The sequence below is a fragment of the Somniosus microcephalus genome, chromosome 2 (assembly GCF_052327205.1).
Source record: "Somniosus microcephalus isolate GS21.2 chromosome 2, FLI_Smic_1.0, whole genome shotgun sequence".
NCBI classification, from domain to species: Eukaryota; Metazoa; Chordata; class Chondrichthyes; order Squaliformes; family Somniosidae; genus Somniosus; species Somniosus microcephalus.
In genome coordinates, this window is record NC_140988.1 from 107,065,844 (window position 1) to 107,084,769 (window position 18,926).

At 46.0% G+C, this 18,926-nt stretch overlaps 1 protein-coding gene across 6 annotated transcripts in view; it reads left to right on the forward strand.

Moving 5' to 3' along the window:
* Window positions 1-18,926, forward strand: part of LOC147122869 (uncharacterized) — a 278,977-nt gene that overhangs the window by 119,354 nt on the left and 140,697 nt on the right. For 4 of the 6 annotated variants that reach the window (XM_085961537.1, XM_085961547.1, XM_085961520.1 and 1 more), the window contains 2 exons: window positions 7,168-7,245; window positions 17,584-17,780. The exons of 1 other annotated variant lie outside the window; for it this stretch is intronic. In XM_085961537.1, coding sequence (XP_085817663.1) covers window positions 7,168-7,245; window positions 17,584-17,780 — 275 coding nt within the window. The remainder of the gene's footprint in view (window positions 1-7,167; window positions 7,246-17,583; window positions 17,781-18,926) is intronic. One more of the 6 variants, XM_085961528.1, reaches the window with a different exon arrangement.

Sequence of the window (18,926 nt, forward strand, 5' to 3'; positions counted from 1 at the left end):
TGGGACCAGTTCAATCCGGACGGCTTGCACCTGGGCACGACCGGGACCGATATCCTAGGGGGAGTGTTTGCTAGTTATCTGGGGGAGGGTTTAAACTAAAATGGCAGGGAGTTGGGAACCTGAGCAGCGAGACAGAGGAAAGTGAAACAAGGATAGAAGCAAAAGAAAGGAAGAAGAAAAACAAAGGTGGCAGTCAGAGAAATCAAGGGTTTAAATCAAACATGGCCACAGTAAATAATATTTCTAAAAGGTATAAGAGTGTTAAAAAAGCAAGCCTGAAGGCCATGGCCTAGAAATTGGGTTGGTAGCGCTGGCGCTGAGCGCCTAAAGAGACCTAGAATTGGGGCGAAGCGCTATGTTGGGGCGGACGCTATGAAGACAGCGCCAACTCAGATATTGACTATACATTTAGCGCCTGCGCTAAGTGTTTGCGCGCGCCCGCGAGCGCAAGCAGCTCATGACGTCATTTCAGTGTGCAACGCCTTTTAGGAGCGCCTGAGCGCATATTGGGTGGCGCCCGGAGCCTTAGCGCCCAGCGCTATTAGTGACAGTTCGAGGGAGGGCTAACAGGCCCTTCTCGGAGTAGGGGGGCGCTATTTAAAGGGGACAGCTCTACTGCAGAATCTTCTGCCACTTGGCCTGTTCATTGCGCTCGCTGCTAGAGAGAGTTGGCGAGCTAATGTGGAGCGGAGTTCTGGGATTTGAGCTTTACAGTACTTGGGACCTTCAACCCTGTCCGAAGCACTTGCACCACTACACCTAAAAGCCTTTTGACCAACTGGCATCGGAATGGGAGCTTGTTTGGAGGGTGACGGACCTCATCTGCACTCTGTGCAGCAGTCATGACGACCTGCCTTGCCCTGCGGGGAGACGGTGGCCGAACTTGCCTATCCCCCCTGCGTTGCTCCATGCCGCTTGGTCCGGCAACTGGTTCATCCTCAGAGCCACCCCCCTCCCCTCCAGGGGACTACTATCCCCACTCTGCAGATGTCTCAGCTCCCCGGATTCTGCAACGGCTGGTCCGGATTCCTCCTGGTCCTCGCCTCCGGTGGCACTGGCACTGGCAGCTTCAGCGCGTTGAGCCCGAGTTGGTGCTGCTTCATCTGAAAGTGGGAGGTGGAAGAGTGGCTGTAGCAAAAGGACAGGTTTGCTGAAAGGCATGCCAGATTGCGGCAAGGCTCTGACATGGCTGCACACTGAGGATACATGCTGGCGGGGGGACCAAGTGAAAGGCAACAGGTGGAAAAGGTGAGAGTCTTACCCTCGCTGTCGGTAATGGGGTCGGCAGATGCAGTGGTCACAGGACCAGACAGACGTCCTCCAAGTATCTGGTGCACTCTCTCCTCCAGATCCGTGAGAGTGACCACTTGTGCAGGTCCGCCACCGGTTCGACGCTGCTCCTTTCTAATCTGTGCCATCTTGGACTGCAGGGGAAAGAAAGGGAGGTTCTGTTACATGAGGCCTTGAGACCTCATCGCATGCCCCCCATGGTGCAAGAGCCCTTACATGAGGCCTTGAGACATCTGTCCATGTGTGTGGCCAGAAAGGGCCATGGGTGCATACTGACAGATGGCCATTGGCGCATCATTGCAGCAGGGTGCCCGAAGTCAGCTGCAGATGGAGGGAAGCACAAGTTTGGTAAACCATCACTCACCCTAACGATCCGTGTGAGGTCGTTGAATTTCTTTCTGCACTGAACAGGGGTCCTGGTCGCCATGCTGCTGGAATTCACCCTCACAGCAACCTCCCTCCAAGATCGTTGATAAGCCTTCTGATTTGGCCTCTTGCCATTATCCGGATACAGGACCTCTCGACGGTGTTCAACTGCAGCCACCAAGTGGTCCAGAGCCTCAGTGCTGAAGCGCTCTGCTCTCTGCCTAACCTTCTCCATAATGCACAAGTTTCTAACGCCAGACAAGGGCGAGCGCCGAATCTGAGGCCTACAGGGCATTGGGTGTTTAAGCTCAGTCTGACTGACCCGCCCCTTTAAGAGCCGGCCGGCACCTGTAGGTCTCGTGCTTTCCCGTAATTGAGTTCACCTGCGCTGCGCCCGTCCGCGTCGATATTGAGTAGCGCCTGACCTTTTGCGCCTTAAGAGCACCGTGCAATGGCTGATTTAGCGCCTCAATCCCCTTTGGGGGCGATGCAACCCAATATCGCGCCAGGCGGCGAAAAGTTTCGTCTGGCTATAAACTTTGTGCATCGCCAGTTCTAACGCCTCAAGCGGGGCTATACCCAATTTCTAGGCCCTTGTGTCTTAATGCGAGGAACATTCGTAATAAGGTGGATGAATTAGCTGTGCAAATAGAGGAAAACGGATATGATATGATTGGGATTATGGAAACATGGCTCCAGGGTGACCAAGGCTGGGAACTCAACATCCAGGGGTATTCAATATTCAGGAAAGATAGGCAAAAAAGAAAAGGAGGTGGGGTAGCATTGCTGGTTAAAGAGGGGATTAACACAATCGAAAGGAAGGATATTAGCTCTGATGATGTGGAATCTGTATGGGTAGAACTGAGAAATACCAAGGGGCAGAAAACGTTAGTAGGAGTGGTATACAGCCCTCCAAACAGTACTGCGCAGGTTGGGGATGGCATTAAACGGGCAATTAGAGACGCGTGCAATAAGGGCACAGCAGTGATCATGGGTGACTTTAATCTACATATAGATTGGGCTAACCAAATTAGTAACAATACTGTGGAGGAGGAATTCCTCGAGTGTATACGAGATGGTTTCCTGGACCAATATGTCGAGGAACCAACTAGAGATCAGGCCATCTTAGACTGGGTATTATGTAATGAGAAAGGATTAATTAGCAATCTTGTTGTGCAAGGCCCCTTGGGTCGGAGCGATCATAATATGATAGAATTCTTCATTAAGATGGAGAGTGAAGTAGTTGACTCAGAGACTAGGGTCCTGAATTTAAATAAAGGAAACTACGATGGTATGAGGCGTGAGTTGGGAAGGATTGATTGAGGAATGTTACTCAAAGGGTTGACGGTGGATAGGCAATGGCAAACATTCAGACATCGCATGGATGAACTACAGAATTTGTTCATCCCTGTTTGGCATAAAAATAAAACAAAAAAGGTGACTCAACCGTGGCTAACAAGGGAAATTAGGGATAGCATAAGATCCAAGGAGAAGACATATAAATTGGCCAGAAAAAGCAGTAAACCTGAGGACTGTAAAAGCTTTTATAGATATGTGAAGAGAAAAAGATTGGTGAAGTCAAGTGTAGGTCTCTTGCAGTCGGAATCAGGGGAATTTATAATGGGGAACAAAGAAATGGCAGACCAATTAAATACATACTTTGGTTCTGTCTTCACAAAGGAGGACACAAATAACCTCCCAGAGATGTCGGGGAACATAGGGTCTAATGAGAGGGAGGAACTGAAAGAAATCAGTATTTGTAAGGAAATGGTGTTGGAGAAATTAATGGGATTGAAGGCCGATAAATCCCCAGGGCCTGATAATCTACATCCTAGGGTACTTATGGAAGTGGCCTTAGAAATAGTAGATGCATTGCTGGTCATCTTCCAAAATTCGATAGACTCTGGAACAGTTCCCATTGATTGGAGGGTAGCTAATGTAACCCCACTATTCAAAAAAGGTGGTAGAGAGAAAACAGGGAATTAGAGACCGGTAAGCCTGACATCGGTAGTGGGGAAAATGCTAGAGTCCATTATAAAAGATGTAATAGCAGAGCACTTGTAAAATAGTGACAGGATCGGACAAAGTCAGCATGGATTTACAAAAGGTAAATCGTGCTTGACTAATCTACTGGAATTTTTTGAGGATGTAACTGGTAGAATAGATAAGGGAGAACCAGTGGATGTGGTGTATTTGGACTTTCAGAAGGCTTTTGATAAGGTCCCGCATAAGAGATTAGCCTGTAAAGTTAAGGCACATGGGATTGGGGGCAAGGTACTGACTTGGATAAAGAACTGGTTGGCAGACAGGAAGCAAAGAGTTGGAATAAACAGGTCTTTTTCCGAGTGGCAGGCAGTGACTAGTGGGGTACCGCAGGGATCGGTCCTAGGACCCCAGCTATTCACAATATATATATATATGATCTAGACGAGGGAACTAGATGTAATATCTCCAAGTTTGCAGACGACACAAAGCTGGGTGGGCGTGTGTGCTGTGAGGAGGATGCCGAGAAACTCCAGTATGATTTGGACAGGTTGGGTGATTGGGCAGAAGCATGGCAGATGCAGTATAATGTGGATAAATGCGAGGTTATCCACTTTGATGGCAAAAACAGGAAGGCAGATTATTATCTGAATGGCAATAGATTGGGAAAAGGGGAAGTGCAACGAGACCTGGGTGTCCTTGTGCACCAGTCGCTGAAGGTAAGCATGCAGATGCAGCAGGCGGTTAAGAAGGCAAATGGTATGTTGGCCTTCATAGCGAGAGGGTTCGAGTACAAGAACAAGGATGTCTTGCTGCAGTTGTACAGGGCCTTGGTGAGACCACACCATGAGTATTGTGTGCAGTTTTGGTCACCTTATCTGAGGAAGGATGTTCTTGCCATGGAGGGAGTGCAGCGAAGATTGACCAGACTGATACCTGGGATGGCAAGAATGACGTATGAGGAGAGATTGGGTCGATTGGGCTTATACTCGCTGGAGTTTAGAAGAATGAGAGGGGACCTCATTGAAACGTATAAAATTCTAACAGGACTGGACAGACTGGATGCAGGAAAGATGTTCCCGATGGCCGGGGAGTCCAGAACCAGGGGTCACAGTCTAAGGATAAGGAGTAAGCCATTTAGGACAGAGATGAGGAATTTCTTCACCCAGAGAGTGGTGAACCTGTGGAATTCTCTACCACAGAAGGCAGTGGAGGCCAATTCATTAAATATATTAAAGAAGGAGTTGGATATATTTCTCAAGGCTAAACGGATCACGGGATATGGGGAGAAGGCAGGGACAGGGTACTGAAATTAGATGATCAGCCATGATCTCATTGAATGGCGGAGCAGACTCGAGGGGCCGAATGGCCTACTCCTGCTCCTATCTTCTATGTTTCTATGTCTGCTGCTGATCCTGGAAGGACCTTGAAGCAAAGAAGTTGAGGGCGGTGGTGACTTTAACAGCCACTGGTAAGAAGTGTCCACCCGCTCCTCTGGGCTGCAGGTGTTGGTGCAGCATTGTGCAGATGTCAACGACTACCTCTCGCGAAAGCCTCAGCCTCCTTTGGCACTGCTGCTCACTCATATTGAGGAAGCTCATCCTCGGCTGTAAACCCTGTGTTTGGGGTAACTCCTGCGGCGCAGTGCAGCCCTGCGTTGATGCCCTCTGCCCTGTGCAGTATCAGGTGGCTGAGGAGAAGGCTGGCGCTCTTGTTGTTGGTGCTGCTGGTGTGCCTGGTTCTGCTGCTGCCGCGGCTGCTTGTCCTCTGAATCTGAGGACCAGGATGAGAGGGTATAAATGGTTCCCATGCTGCTAGTCTATATGTCAGTTGAGGAAGAGATGTTATAAGCGCTCAGTCAATGTGGAGAGAGGTTTTTCCAAGGAGGTCACAGTGCATATAGATCTCAGAACAAACAGTTACAAAATCAATACACCCGAAAAATGTCTTCCAAATCCTGAAAGCAGAAAGCTCTGGCATCTGAAATTGAACTGATGTGGCAGGTTAGCTTTTATGCTGCAGTTGCAGCTGTGAGCGATTCAGTTTGTTGCAATACCCGACACAATCAGCTGGCGTGTTTGTCGAACGACGTGGAACACGCTGAAAATGTGGCAAAATCGAAAAAGCCTATAAAAATAGGATTAAGCAGGTACAAGCTGTTAACTACCTTAAGTGCCTCTCCCACCGCTTGGTGTTGGGTCTGATCGGAAGTCGCAGACCCGACACTTTGGAAAGTCGCGTGGAGACGGGATAGCAGCGGGTTCACAACCCGCTGTCAATCATTTTGATTTTAGCTCCGGACCCGCCTCCAAACCTGTCCTCTGAGCATCTGACTAAATACATAACCACTGGTGGTGGGGAGAGTTTTACTGGGCTTTTCAACAAAATTGGCAAGTAACACCTTTTAAATAGACCCATGACTTTTCAAATGGGCATGCTGGGAACTACCTGCTAACCAGATCATGATTTTCTTTTACTGGTAAACCTGCTAATTTCTTAATTAGAAAGTTTAAAATTTTGACTAAATTTAAAGGCTTTATTAACAACTGCCACAACTCACTTTCTATTCTGTATTTTACGTGTCCTAATTTTTTTTGATGTTTACCAAAGTGAACGGCATCAGTGTTGGAGAATTAAAGTTTTCACTTTGACATCTAGGGGACGATATTAACCACTCCCCACCCCACAACGGGTGGGAGAGGATTGGGAGTGCGGTGGTTAAAAATTTTAAATCGGAGGATGTGTTCCAACCCGTTGTGAACACGCATGCCGCCATTTGTATGCCGGTGGGTAACGTACCGTGCAAGTAATGTGCCGTGTGAGTGTCTTGGCGAGGCGGGACTCTTCATTATAATATTTAAATCAGGCTCCCACAGTGCAGTTGGGAGCCTGATTTAAACTTAACAGCTGCTGGCTGGGTTTCCCAGGGCTCGGGAAGCTCCACAGCTAAATGGAGATGGGAGAAGCTGGCTGCAGAAGGTAAGTGCTTTTTAGGGCACTCCTTGTGAGCCAGGAGGAGCAAGAGTGCTCCCCTCAGCCCCTCAAGCAAACTTTTGGCCTCCCTTCTCCTGATTGCGGCCTCCTTGCTGCTGTGATTGGCCAACCACCCCCCAGCCCTCCCTCCCGATTGCTGGAATCCGACCCCCACCAAGCCCCAATCTCTCCCGATTGCCGAGGACCGTCCCCAAGGATCCCCGGCTGTGGCCTCCTGCCACTGGCTTGCCTGCCCGGCAACCGGCTAACCTGTCAATCTGGCCAGCTGTCAGGCAGGAAATGGAAGAAAAAAATGCTAATGAGGTCCTGCCGTTAAATTCTTGCAGCTAGCAGAGGGAGAAGGTTTCAAAACCATCAATCTGGGTTTGAATCAACACAATTCCCAAAGACGACAGAGATAGTTTTCGAACTCACTGCACCATGCAGTTCACTGGGCATTGAATGGTTCTGAACTTTGCATGATCATTTTTGTTTATCTCACAAAGGCGTGTGCTTCTAAACTTTACAGAATATACTTTTCCATTTGGTGTTCAGTCTTGCAGGTCACCTGATTGAGTGCGGAGCCCAGTGTACAGGTGGAATATTCACAGATTGGCACAGAGTTCCTGACTGGTATTAAACCGATCTTTACATTTTTCTCTTTCTCTCAAAAAAATTTTTTGCAAGTCATATTTTTCTTGATTTTAATGTATATTCCATGTTGTTACAATTATTCATACTATACTTCTAAATTTTAGCTAAAAATGCAATTTGTTATTATTAAACCACCACCTTTGTTTAATACCAGATAGTAAAGTGCTAAGAACAACAAATGCATCACTAATTTTAACAATATATAATTGAAGTTGGTTAGTTTTTATAAACTTTACACTGGAATACTGACTGGTGTATTTAATAACTTGGAAGAAATTCAGTATGTAAATGTGGGACTGCCAAATTTGGTTTAAATAAGGCTTTGCTACTAAAATGTGAGAATGTCATCTTTATGACTGTTTTTGTAATCTGTTCATCTATTTTTTTTTTATTTGACTTGGCCGGCATTATATACTGAACTGGAAACCACAGTAGAAATCCAGCCCTCTTTGATGAACAAAAGCGGTGTTATCTGAATGCCTCTCTTTTGTCTGCTGATCTGAGGACAGAAAAACAGGAGTCACTGCCTCGAGCCCAGTCTCAAAAGAACAGTTTAAAATTGTGGACTTGGCAGTATTCTCAGCTTTGGAGCTGCAAAGTATTTCAAACAGAAATTGGTGATGGGCTCTCCCAATGGGTGGGAACCATTAAATGCATTGGATGCTGTAATTTTGGGCCTTATGGATCAGGAAGGTCCCACATTTGATTCCTGCGCCTGTAATTTCCGTGGGGGTTCTCCACATGAGCGATCGGCCGGATCCCTGGAGAAATAGCGTAAACTTCTAATAAATTGGCCTTTTCTCTGGTGGTTCTGGCGATCTCCCACTGAAGTTATGACAGGAGATTGACAGAGTTAACTGTTCTCAGTAAAGAAAGTGATGGAGGAGCTACAATTGGCCTCAGTGTTCCAGTGACTGTTACAAAGTACACATGCATACATGTCATCTAAAGGCCTAGACAGGTTGGCTGTGTTGCCCTGGTGCCAAAGACTCACTGCCTCGGCTCAAACTTGAAGAGTGACCACTTGGGTGAGGCACCAAAGGGTTGCGCTGCTTGCGGAGTTCTATCTGAGCATCAGTCTGGAGGGAAAGCCAAAAAATAAATGGAAAATTCATACAGCAGAATCAGGATAGCAATAACACATAAAAATACAGGATTTAAGGGAAGAACATTCAGCCGATCCAGCTTGCCAGGATCTGATCTGGTCACATTTTTAAAAATAAATCTTTTTGTATACCAAACCAAAGTTCCCTCTAATTTGTTTTGTACTGAGCAGGCCATGCACTCCTTTGAGTGCGACCTATTCGTCCATGAGCAAATTTTACAACATCAACAACATTTACACCAACAGCAACTACTTAAAAGCATATATACAGTAATGCCATATTGCCAGCCCACCTCTCAAATCATGAGACAATCAGACAAGGTTCTATACAAGTTTAACATAACTTCTCTGCTTTTTAATTCTATTCCTCTAGAAATAAACCCCAGTGCTTTATTTGCACTTTTTTGGCTTTTTTAACCTGTGTTGGTGAAGTCAAGCGTAGGTCCCTTGCAGTCAGAATCAGGGGAATGTATAATGGGGAACAAAGAAATGGCTGACCAATTAAATACATACTTTGGTTCTGTCTTCACAAAGGGGGACACAAATAACCTCCCAGAGATGTCGAGGAACGTAGGGTCTAATGAGAGGGAGGAACTGAATGAAATCAGTATTTGTAGGGAAATGATGTTAGGGAAATTGACAGGATTGAAGGCCAATAAATCCCCAGGGCCTGATAATCTACATCCTAGGGTACTTAAGGAAGTGGCCCTAGAAATAGTAGATGCATTGCTGGTCATCTTCCAAAATTCTATAGACCCTGGAACAGTTCCCATGGATTAGAGGGTAGCTAATGTAACCCCACTATTTAAAAAAGGTGGTAGAGAGAAAATGGGGAATTATAGACCGGTAAGCCTGACATCAGTAGTGGGGAAAATGCTAGAGTCCATTATAAAAGATGTAATAGCAGAGCACTTGGAAAATAGTGACAGGATCGGACAAAGTCAACATGGATTTACAAAAGGTAAATCGTGCTTGACTAATCTACTGGAAATTTTTGAGGATGTAACTGGTAGAATAGATAAGGGAGAACCAGTGGATGTGGTGTATTTGGACTTTCAGAAGGCTTTCGATAAGGCCCCACATAAGAGATTAGCGTGTAAAGTTAAGGCACATGGGATTGGGGGTAAGGTACTGACTTGGATAGAGAACTGGTTGGCAGACAGGAAGCAAAGAGTTGGAATAAATGGGTCTTTCTCCGAGTGGCAGGCAGTGACTAGTGGGGTACCGCAGGGATTGGTGCTAGGACCCCAGCTATTCACAATATATATTAATGATCTAGACGAGGGAACTAGATGTAATATCTCCAAGTTTGCAGGCGACACAAAGCTGGGTGGGCGTGTGTGCTGTGAGGAGGATGCTGAGAAACTCCAGTATGATTTGGACAGGTTGGGTAATTGGGCAGATGCATGGCAGATGCAGTATAATGTGGATAAATGCAAGGTTATCCGCTTTGGTGGCAAAAACAGGAAGGCAGATTATTAACTAGTGGGGGGCAGGTTCCTAGAGAGCAAATAATAAAAATGACAACAGAGAAGGTCATAGACTTAGGTAGCAGTGGGGAAATTAAAAACCAGAGCGTGTCAGGAAGGGGCAGAAGGTATGGAGTAAAAGGTAAAGTAATAAAAAGGGCAAAAGCAGGAACTAAGTGTCACAAAACATCTTTGAAAGTTCTCTATCTGAATGCACGTAGCATTCGTCACAAAATAGATGAGTTAATGGCACAAATATCTACATATGGGTATGATCTTGTGGCCATTACAGAAACATGGCTGCAGGGTGACAATGCCTGGGAATTAAACATACCAGGTTATTTAACGATCAGGAAAGACAGGCAGGAAGGAAGGGGAGGTGGGGTGGCTATGTTAATAAAGGAAGGAATCACTGTAATACAGAGAAATGATATTGGGTCAAAAGATCAGGATAATGAAGCAGTTTGGGTGGAGGTAAGGAATAATAAGGGGGAAAAAAACACTAGTGGGCGTAGCCTATAGGCCTCCAAACAGTGGCAACTCTGTTGGATGGAGTATCAATCAGGAAATAGTTGAGGCTTGTAATAAGGGAGCATCTATAATTATGGGGGATTTTAACTATCATATTAATTGGACAAATCAAATTGGGCAGGGCTGCCTTGAGGATGAGTTCATTGTGTGTATTAGGGATGGGTTTCTTGAGCAGTATGTAACTGAACCGACCAGGGGGCAAGCAACCTTAGATCTGGTCCTGTGTAACGAGACAGGATTAATTAAAAATGTCCTAGTAAAGGATCCCCTTGGAATGAGTGACCATAACATGGCTGAATTCCATATTCAATTAGAGGGTGAGAAGGTTGGATCTCAAACAAGCCTGCTAAGCTTGAATAAAGGAGACTATGAAGGTATGAGAGCGGAATTGAGTAGAGTGGATTGGGAAAATAGATTAAAGGGTAAGACGATACATGATCAGTGGTGTACATTTAAGGAGTTATTTTACAACTTCCAAAAAATATATATTCCACTGAGAAGAAAAGGGTGTAAAAGAAAAGACAGCCATCCGTGGCTAAGTAAAGAAATTAAGGATAGTATTCGACTAAAAACAAGGGCATATAAGGTAGCCAAATCTAGCGGGAGGATAGAGGATTGGGAAAACTTTAAAAGACAGCAAAAAATAACAAAGATTGATTAAGAAAGGGAAGATAGATTATGAAAGTAAATTAGCAAAAAATATAAAAACAGATAGTAAGAGTTTTTGTAGTTATATAAAAAGAAAAAGGGTGGCTAAAGTAAATGTTGGTCCCTTAGAGGATGAGACTGGGAAATTAATGGTGGGAAAGATGGAGATGGCAAAAACACTGAATGAATATTTTGTATCAGTCTTTACAGTAGAAGACACTAAGAATATCCCAACACTGGATAAACAGGGGGCTAAAGGGGGGGGAGGAGCTAAACACGATCAAAATCACTAAGGAAGTGGTACTCGGTAAAATAATGGGACTCAAGGCGGATAAATCACCTGGACCTGATGGCTTACATCCTAGGGTCTTGAGGGAAGTGGCGGTAGGGATTGTGGATGCATTGGTAATAATTTTCCAAAACTCCCTGGACTCGGCAAAGGTCCCGGCAGACTGGAAAACTGCTAATGTAACACCCTTATTTAAAAAGGGCAGTAGACAGAATGCTGGAAACTATAGACCAGTTAGCCTAACATCTGTGGTAGGTAAAATTTTGGAGTCCATTATTAAGGAGACAGTAACAGGACATTTGGATAATCATAATTTAATAGGACAAAGTCAGCATGGTTTTATGAAGGGGAAGTCATGTTTGACAAATTTGCTGGAGTTCTTTGAGGAAGTAACATATAGGGTGGATAAAGGGGAACCAGTGGACGTAGTGTATTTAGACTTCCAAAAGGCATTTGACAAGGTGCCACACAAAAGATTATTGCTTAAGATAAAAAATCACGGGATTGGGGGTAATATTCTGGCATGGATAGAGGATTGGCTATCTAACAGAAGGCAGAGAGTTGGGATAAATGGTTCATTCTCAGATTGGCAACCAGTAACTAGTGGTGTTCCGCAGGGGTCAGTGCTGGGTCCCCAACTCTTTACAATCTATATTAACGATTTGGAGGAGGGGACCGAGTGTAACATATCAAAGTTTGCAGATGATACTAAGATGGGAGGGAAAGTAGTGAGTGAGGAGGACATAAAAAACCTGCAAGGGGATATAGACAGGCTAAGTAAGTGGGCAGAGATTTGGCAGATGGAATACAATACTGGAAAGTGTGAGGTTATGCACTTTGGCAGGAAAAATCGTAGAGCAAGTTATTTTAATGGCAAGAAACTGGAAAGTACTGAAGTACAAAGGGATCTGGGGGTCCTGGTGCACGAAACTCAAAAGGTTAGTAGGCAGGTGCAGCAAGTGATTAAGAAGGCCAATGGAATGTTGGCTTTCATTGCTAGGGGGATAGAATATAAAAATAGGGAGGTGTTGCTTCAGTTGTACAAGGTATTGGTGAGACCGCACCTGGAATACTGCGTACAGTTTTGGTGTCCATACTTAAGAAAGGACATACTTGCTCTCGAGTCAGTACAAAGAAGGTTCACTCGGTTAATCCCGGGGATGAGGGGATGGACATATGAGGAGAGGTTGAGTAGATTGGGACTCTACTCATTGGAGTTCAGAAGAATGAGAGGCGATCTTATTGAAACATATAAGATTGTGAAGGGGTTGGATCGGGTGGATGCGGGGAGGATGTTCCCGATGATGGGTGAAACTAGAACTAGGGGGCATAGTCTTAGAATAAGGGGCTGCTCTTTCAAAATTGAGATGAGGAGGAACTACTTCACTCAGAGGGTGGTAGGTCCATGGAATATGCTGCCCCAAAAAGCTGTAGAAGCTACATCATTACATAAATTTAAAACAGAAATAGACAGTTTCCTCGAAGTAAAGGGAATTAAGGGTTTTGGGGAGTGGGCAGGAATTTGGACATGAGTCTAGGTTCGGATCGGTCATGGCCCTGTGGGTAGCGGAGCGGGCCCAGGGGCCGTATAGCCTGATCCTGCTCCTATTTCGTGTGTCTAATTCTGTCAGATTCAGGAGATGGTTCTGTGATAGTGGATTGGCGGTTAGGATCAGATCAGCCATGATCTTATTGAATGGCGGAGCAGGCTCGAGGGGCCGATTGGCCTACTCCTGCTCCTATTTCTTATGTTCTTATTATCTGAATGGCAATAGATTGGGAGAAGGGAAAGTCCAACGAGACCTGGGTGTCCTTGTGCACCAGTCGCTGAAAGTAAGCATGCAGTGCAGCAGGCGGTTAAGAAGGCAAATGGTATGTTGGCCTTCATAGCGAGAGGATTCAAGTGCAGGAGCAAGGATGTCTTGCTGCAGTTGTACAGGGCCTTGGTGAGACCACACCTTGAGTATTGTGTGCAGTTTTGGTTGCCTTATCTGAGGAAGGATGTTCTTGCCATGGAGGGAGTGCAGCGAAGATTGACCAGACTGATACCTGGGATGGCAGGAATGACTTATGAGGAGCGATTGGGTCGATTGGGCTTATATTCTCTGGAGTTTAGAAGAATGAGAGGGGATCTCATTGAAACTTATAAAATTCTAACAGGACTAGACAGACTAGATGCAGGAAGGATGTTCCTGATGGCGGGGGAGTCCTGAACCAACGGTCACAGTCTAAGGATAAGTGGTAAGCCATTTAGAACAGAGATGAGGAGGAATTTCTTCACCCAGAGAGTGGTGAACCTGTGGAATTCTCTACCACAGAAGGCAGTTGAGGCCAATTCATTAAATATATTCAAGAATGACTTAGATATATTTAAGGCTAAAGGGATCAAGGGATATGGGGAGAAAGCAGGGATAGGGTACTGAATTTGGATGATCAGCCATGATCTCATTAAATGGCGGGACAGGCTCGAGGAGCTGAATGGCCTACTCCTGCTCCTATCTTCTATGTTTCTATGTTTGCTACTTTTAACGATTTGTGAATCTATACCCCTAGATCCCTTTGCACCTCTACCCCATTTAGACTCTTATTTTCCAAGGAGTAGGTCGCCTCCTTATTCCTCCTACCAAAATGCACCACCTCACACTTATCTATATTGAAATTCATTTGTCATTTACATGCCTATTCTGGAAGTTTGTTTACGGTAAAATTAACATCACTTTCCAGTATTTTTTTCTGGTTTTAGGCAATTTTCCAAATTAAAAAAAGACATTTCACATAGTTTTGTTTCTGACAAAGACAAGCTTTGTTGTCCCCCAGGCGGTTTGAGTTCTTCAGCAGACAGATGTGCTAATTGGGTGGCCTGTAGAAAGTGAGATGCCTCAACATTTCTAAAAATATAAACCTGATGCCAGAATTCTGATTTTCAAAAGTAAGCTCCAATATTCCCCACTTTTATTGTTAAGGTTTTTATTTCATCAGCAACAAGACTAAAACCATAAATCCACCCCTGGTGCAATATTGGATTTATTAAAAAGTAGCAAAAAAAGTAAGTTAAATTTGTGTCAATCACTCTCCTTCCTTCTGCTAAAATGCTTCCGTGCTTCACCTAATGATTGAAAGCCTGATCTTACAAACCCATCTGCAGTAGGATCATTTTATTTCTGGCCCCGCTCAACTTTCATACAAACTCGTTTCTCATTTCCTCTCCTAAAACATGTCACTGCCATATGACAGCAACAAAGTCCCTTCTTACTCACCTGTTGCAGGTAAATCTCACCGACTCACTAACTTGTAACAAGTTTAATAAGATGAGGTACACGTGGTTATCTACCGATCTCTCCCACCGGTTTTTAAAGCTTCGTCCAGCCCCATAGCAGTAGCTTGCTGCACTGAGCTGGCCCACTCAGGAATGCCCCACTTGAATGGCCCCACTCCGAAATGGCTCCGCTCAGGAAGGCCCTGCTCAGGAATGACCCCGCTCCAATTTGCCCCGCTTAGGAATGGCCCCGCTCAGACATGCCCCGCTCAGACACGCCCCGCTCAGAATAGCCCCGCTCAGATAGGCCCTGCTCAGACAGGCCCCGCTCAGGAAAGGCCCTGCTCAGATAGGCCCTGCTCAGACAGGCCCCGCTCCGATTTGCCCTGCAGGGACCGCAGAGATTGTGTAACACAGGTCCCGGAACCGTGGCGCCAAGACTGTCACTGACCTCATCTCCTCTGGCGATCTTCCCCCCATGGCCACCAACCTCATAGTTCCCCAACCCCGCACAGCCCGCTTTTACCTCCTTCCCAAGATCCACAAACAGGACTGCCCTGGTAGACCCATCGTTTCAGCCTGTTCTTGCCCCACGGAACTTATCTCTTCCTATCTTGACTCTATCTTTTCTCCCCTTGTCCAGTCTCTTCCCACCTACATCCGCGACTCTTCTGACGCCCTCCGCCACTTTAACAGTTTCCAGTTTTCTGGCCCCAACCGCCTCCTTTTCACCGTGGACGTACAATCCCTCTACACCTCCATCCCCCACCAGGATGGCCTGAGGGCGCTCCGCTTCTTCCTTGAACAGAGGCCCGACCAGTCCCCATCCACCACTACCCTCCTCCGCCTGGCTGAACTTGTTCTCACATTGATCAACTTCTCCTTTGACTCCGCTCATTTCCTCCAAATTAAAGGTGTTGCTATGGGGACCCGCATGGGTCCTAGCTATGCCTGCCTTTTCGTGGGATATGTGGAACATTCTTTGTTCCAGTCCTACTCTGGTCCCCTCCCTCACCTCTTTTTCCGGTACATTGATGACTGTATCGGTGTCGTTTCCTGCTCTCGCTCTGAACTAGACAATTTCATTCACTTTGCCTCCAATTTCCACCCTTCCCTCACCTTCACATGGTCCGTCTCCGACTCTTCCCTTCCCTTCCTCGACTTCTCCATCTCCATCTCTGGAGATAGGTTATTGACCAACATTCACTACAAGCCCACTGACTCCCACAGCTACCTGGACTACACTTCCTCCCACCCCGTCTCCTGTAAGGACTCTATCCCATTCTCCCAATTTCTCCGTCTCCGCCACATCTGCTCCGACGATGCCACCTTCCACACTAGTGCTTCCGACATGTCTTCCTTTTTCCTCAACCGAGGATTCCCCTCTACCGTGGTTGACACGGTCCTCGACCGTTTCCGTTCTATCTCCCGCACTTCTGCCCTCATCCCTGCCCCTCCCTCCTGGAACCACGATAGGGTTCCCCTTGTCCTCACCTTTCACCCCACCAGCCTCCACATTCAACGGATCATCCTCCGCCATTTCTGCCACCTCCAACGTGATCCCACCACCAAATGCATCTTCCCCTCCCCTCCCCTTTCAGCATTCCGTAGGGGCCGCTCCCTGCAAGACACCCTAGTCCACTCCTCTATCACCCCCAGCACCCCTTCCCCTTCGCCCGGCACCTTTCCGTGCAAGCGCAGGAGATGCAATACCTGCCCTTATACCTCCCACCTTCCCACTGTCCAGGGCCCCAAACACCCCTTCCAGATGAAACAGCGATTTACTCGTACTTCTTTCAATCTAGTGTACTGTATTCGCTGCTCACAATGTGGTCTCCTCTACATTGGGGAGACCAAACGCAGATTGGGTGACCGCTTTGCGGAACACCTCCATTCAGTCTGTAAGGGTGACCCTGAGCTTCCGGTCGCCTGTCATTTTAATTCACTGCCCCATTCCCACTCAGACCTCACTGTACTCAGGCTCTTGCATTGTTCCACGGAAGCTCAGCGTAAGCTCGAGGAACAGCACCTCATCTTCCGATTAGGCACTTTACAGCCTTCCGGACTCAATATCGAGTTCAACAATTTCAGATCATAACCTCGGCCCCTATTACATTTTTATATATTTTTTATCCACACTTTTGGATTGTGCCTTTTCCCTTTTTTTTTCTCTTCCACATGGCAGCTGTCTCTCATTCTGCCAGCGCATTTCACACTTCATCGAGAGCCATCTTTTATCTCTTTACTTGTCCTATTACTATCTCGTCTCGTCTTGAATATCTCTTAATGTCTCTTCACTTCCCTTTTGTTCTTTCATCCCCTCCCCCATTTCCCAGCCCCCAAACTGGCCTTTTAATCTGTTTCATTTCCTGCCTTTTTTCTCAGTTCTGATGAAGGGTCATCGACCTGAAATGTTAACGCTATTTCTCTCTCCACGGATGTTGCCTGGCCTGCTGAGTTTTTCCAGCGTTTTTTGTTGTTATTTCGGATTTCCAGCATCAGCCGTATTTTGCTATCAGAGAAGGAGGGAGACGCTGTCCTCATCGCCATGGCAACCGACTGAGTGCAGTTCCTCTACAATTTCTACCAGAGGCCGACACAAACAACCCCTCACCCACTCCCTTATCATGTGGCCGCTGCCCCAACTCTTTTGTTACTTTCCAATTGGGATCGGCTCTGAGGTCATAAGACTCGCATACGACTCTGTCTGCATCCCAGACCATTGTGTATTGGGCCCCACTCCAGCTGTCCAGCAGTCCAGTTCTCTGCACGGCATTTAATTTGTAGTGCGCGTGAGCTCTTGGACGTGCCGCACACCTTAGAGAGAACAGTGTACCAAACCCATCTCCTGCTTCCTGAGTAAGCAGTTTATGCAATTCCTTTCTGAATTGAAGGATTAATTTGTTATGTGGGTTAGTTAGGCTAGTACATTTTCATGACTTTTTATTAGTTAGTGCTGCTCTCTTAACTTGAATAGAAAGTGTTTATATGTTTAAATCAGCCTCTTATCCATTTCCAGGGATAACATTGGTTTTCCAGTGGTTGAGTGTGCCTCTGATGGAAGTTTCATCCTTTCTAAACCACCTAAAACCGGAGGACTGGTATCATTTGGTACTGTTGCCGAGCAGCTTGTATATGAAATAGGCGACCCCCGGCGTTACCAATTGCCTGATGTCATCTGTGATTTCTCCCAGGTTACCGTGTCCGAAATACCAGGTCTGCTGCTTCTATCACCTCTTTCACATACACAAAGCTATATTTTAAGTTGACATAATTTGACATAATTTAAGTTGACATAAACATTGATTTATCATTGCAGCTTGTGCAGATAAAAGGCCTCCATATCATAAAACATGGTAGAAAAATTGCTCATTTCAAATTTGTTAAATATTTAAAGACAGAAATGAATTTAAATATTAGCAACTTTATTGTAATTAGGCAAAAAAAGTCCCATTTCCCACTTTTCCAGCAGCCATTGGCCCTAAATTGTCACTCAGAGGGGCCATGAACACTTCTGCTGTAGGAAATTGGACAATTAGCGCTTTCAAGACTGAGATTGATACATTTTGTTAGGTAAGAGTATCGAGGAATATGGAACTAAGGCGGGTAAATGGAGCTGAGGTATAGATCAGCCATGATCTAAAGGAATGGCAGAGCAGGCTGGAGGGGCTGAATGACCTACCCGTGTTCCTAAATGGAAAGATTTGATCTGGTGCAGTTGTTGATGACCTCCTGAGTTTGGGATTAAGGCATGTTGGCGAAGCAGAGTAGAGAGAGCTTATCTCTCCAGCTAGTTATACCTGACCTGGCTCCACATTGGAAAAATGATCCATACCTCAACACTTAACATCCTCATATTGATGAAGATACCTTTAAAAATAAGTTATGGAAATACCAGAATTTTTAAAAATTCATTCTTGGGATTTGGGCGACGGTAGCAAGGCCAGCATTTATTGTCCATCCCTAGTTGCTCTTTAGAAGGTGGAGGTGAGCTTTCTTCTTGAACCGCTGCAGTCCATGTGGGGAAGGTGCTCCCACAGTGCTGTTAGAAATTGGAAAACTAATGCACTGGCCTTAGAATGGTGGGTGCTTTCCTCCTCTCCACCTCCCCCCCGCCCCCCCCACCATAATGGGCCAGAATAGAAACATAGAAGATAGGAGCAGGAGTAGGCCATTCGGTCCCTCGAGCCTGCTCCGCCGTTCAATGAGATCATGGCTGATCATCCAAACTCAGTACCCTGTCCCTGCCTTCTCCCCATATCCCTTGATCCCTTTAGCCTTAAGAATTATATCTAACTCCTTCTTGAATATATTTAATGAATTGGCCTCAACTGCCTTCTGTGGTAGAGAATTCCACAGGTT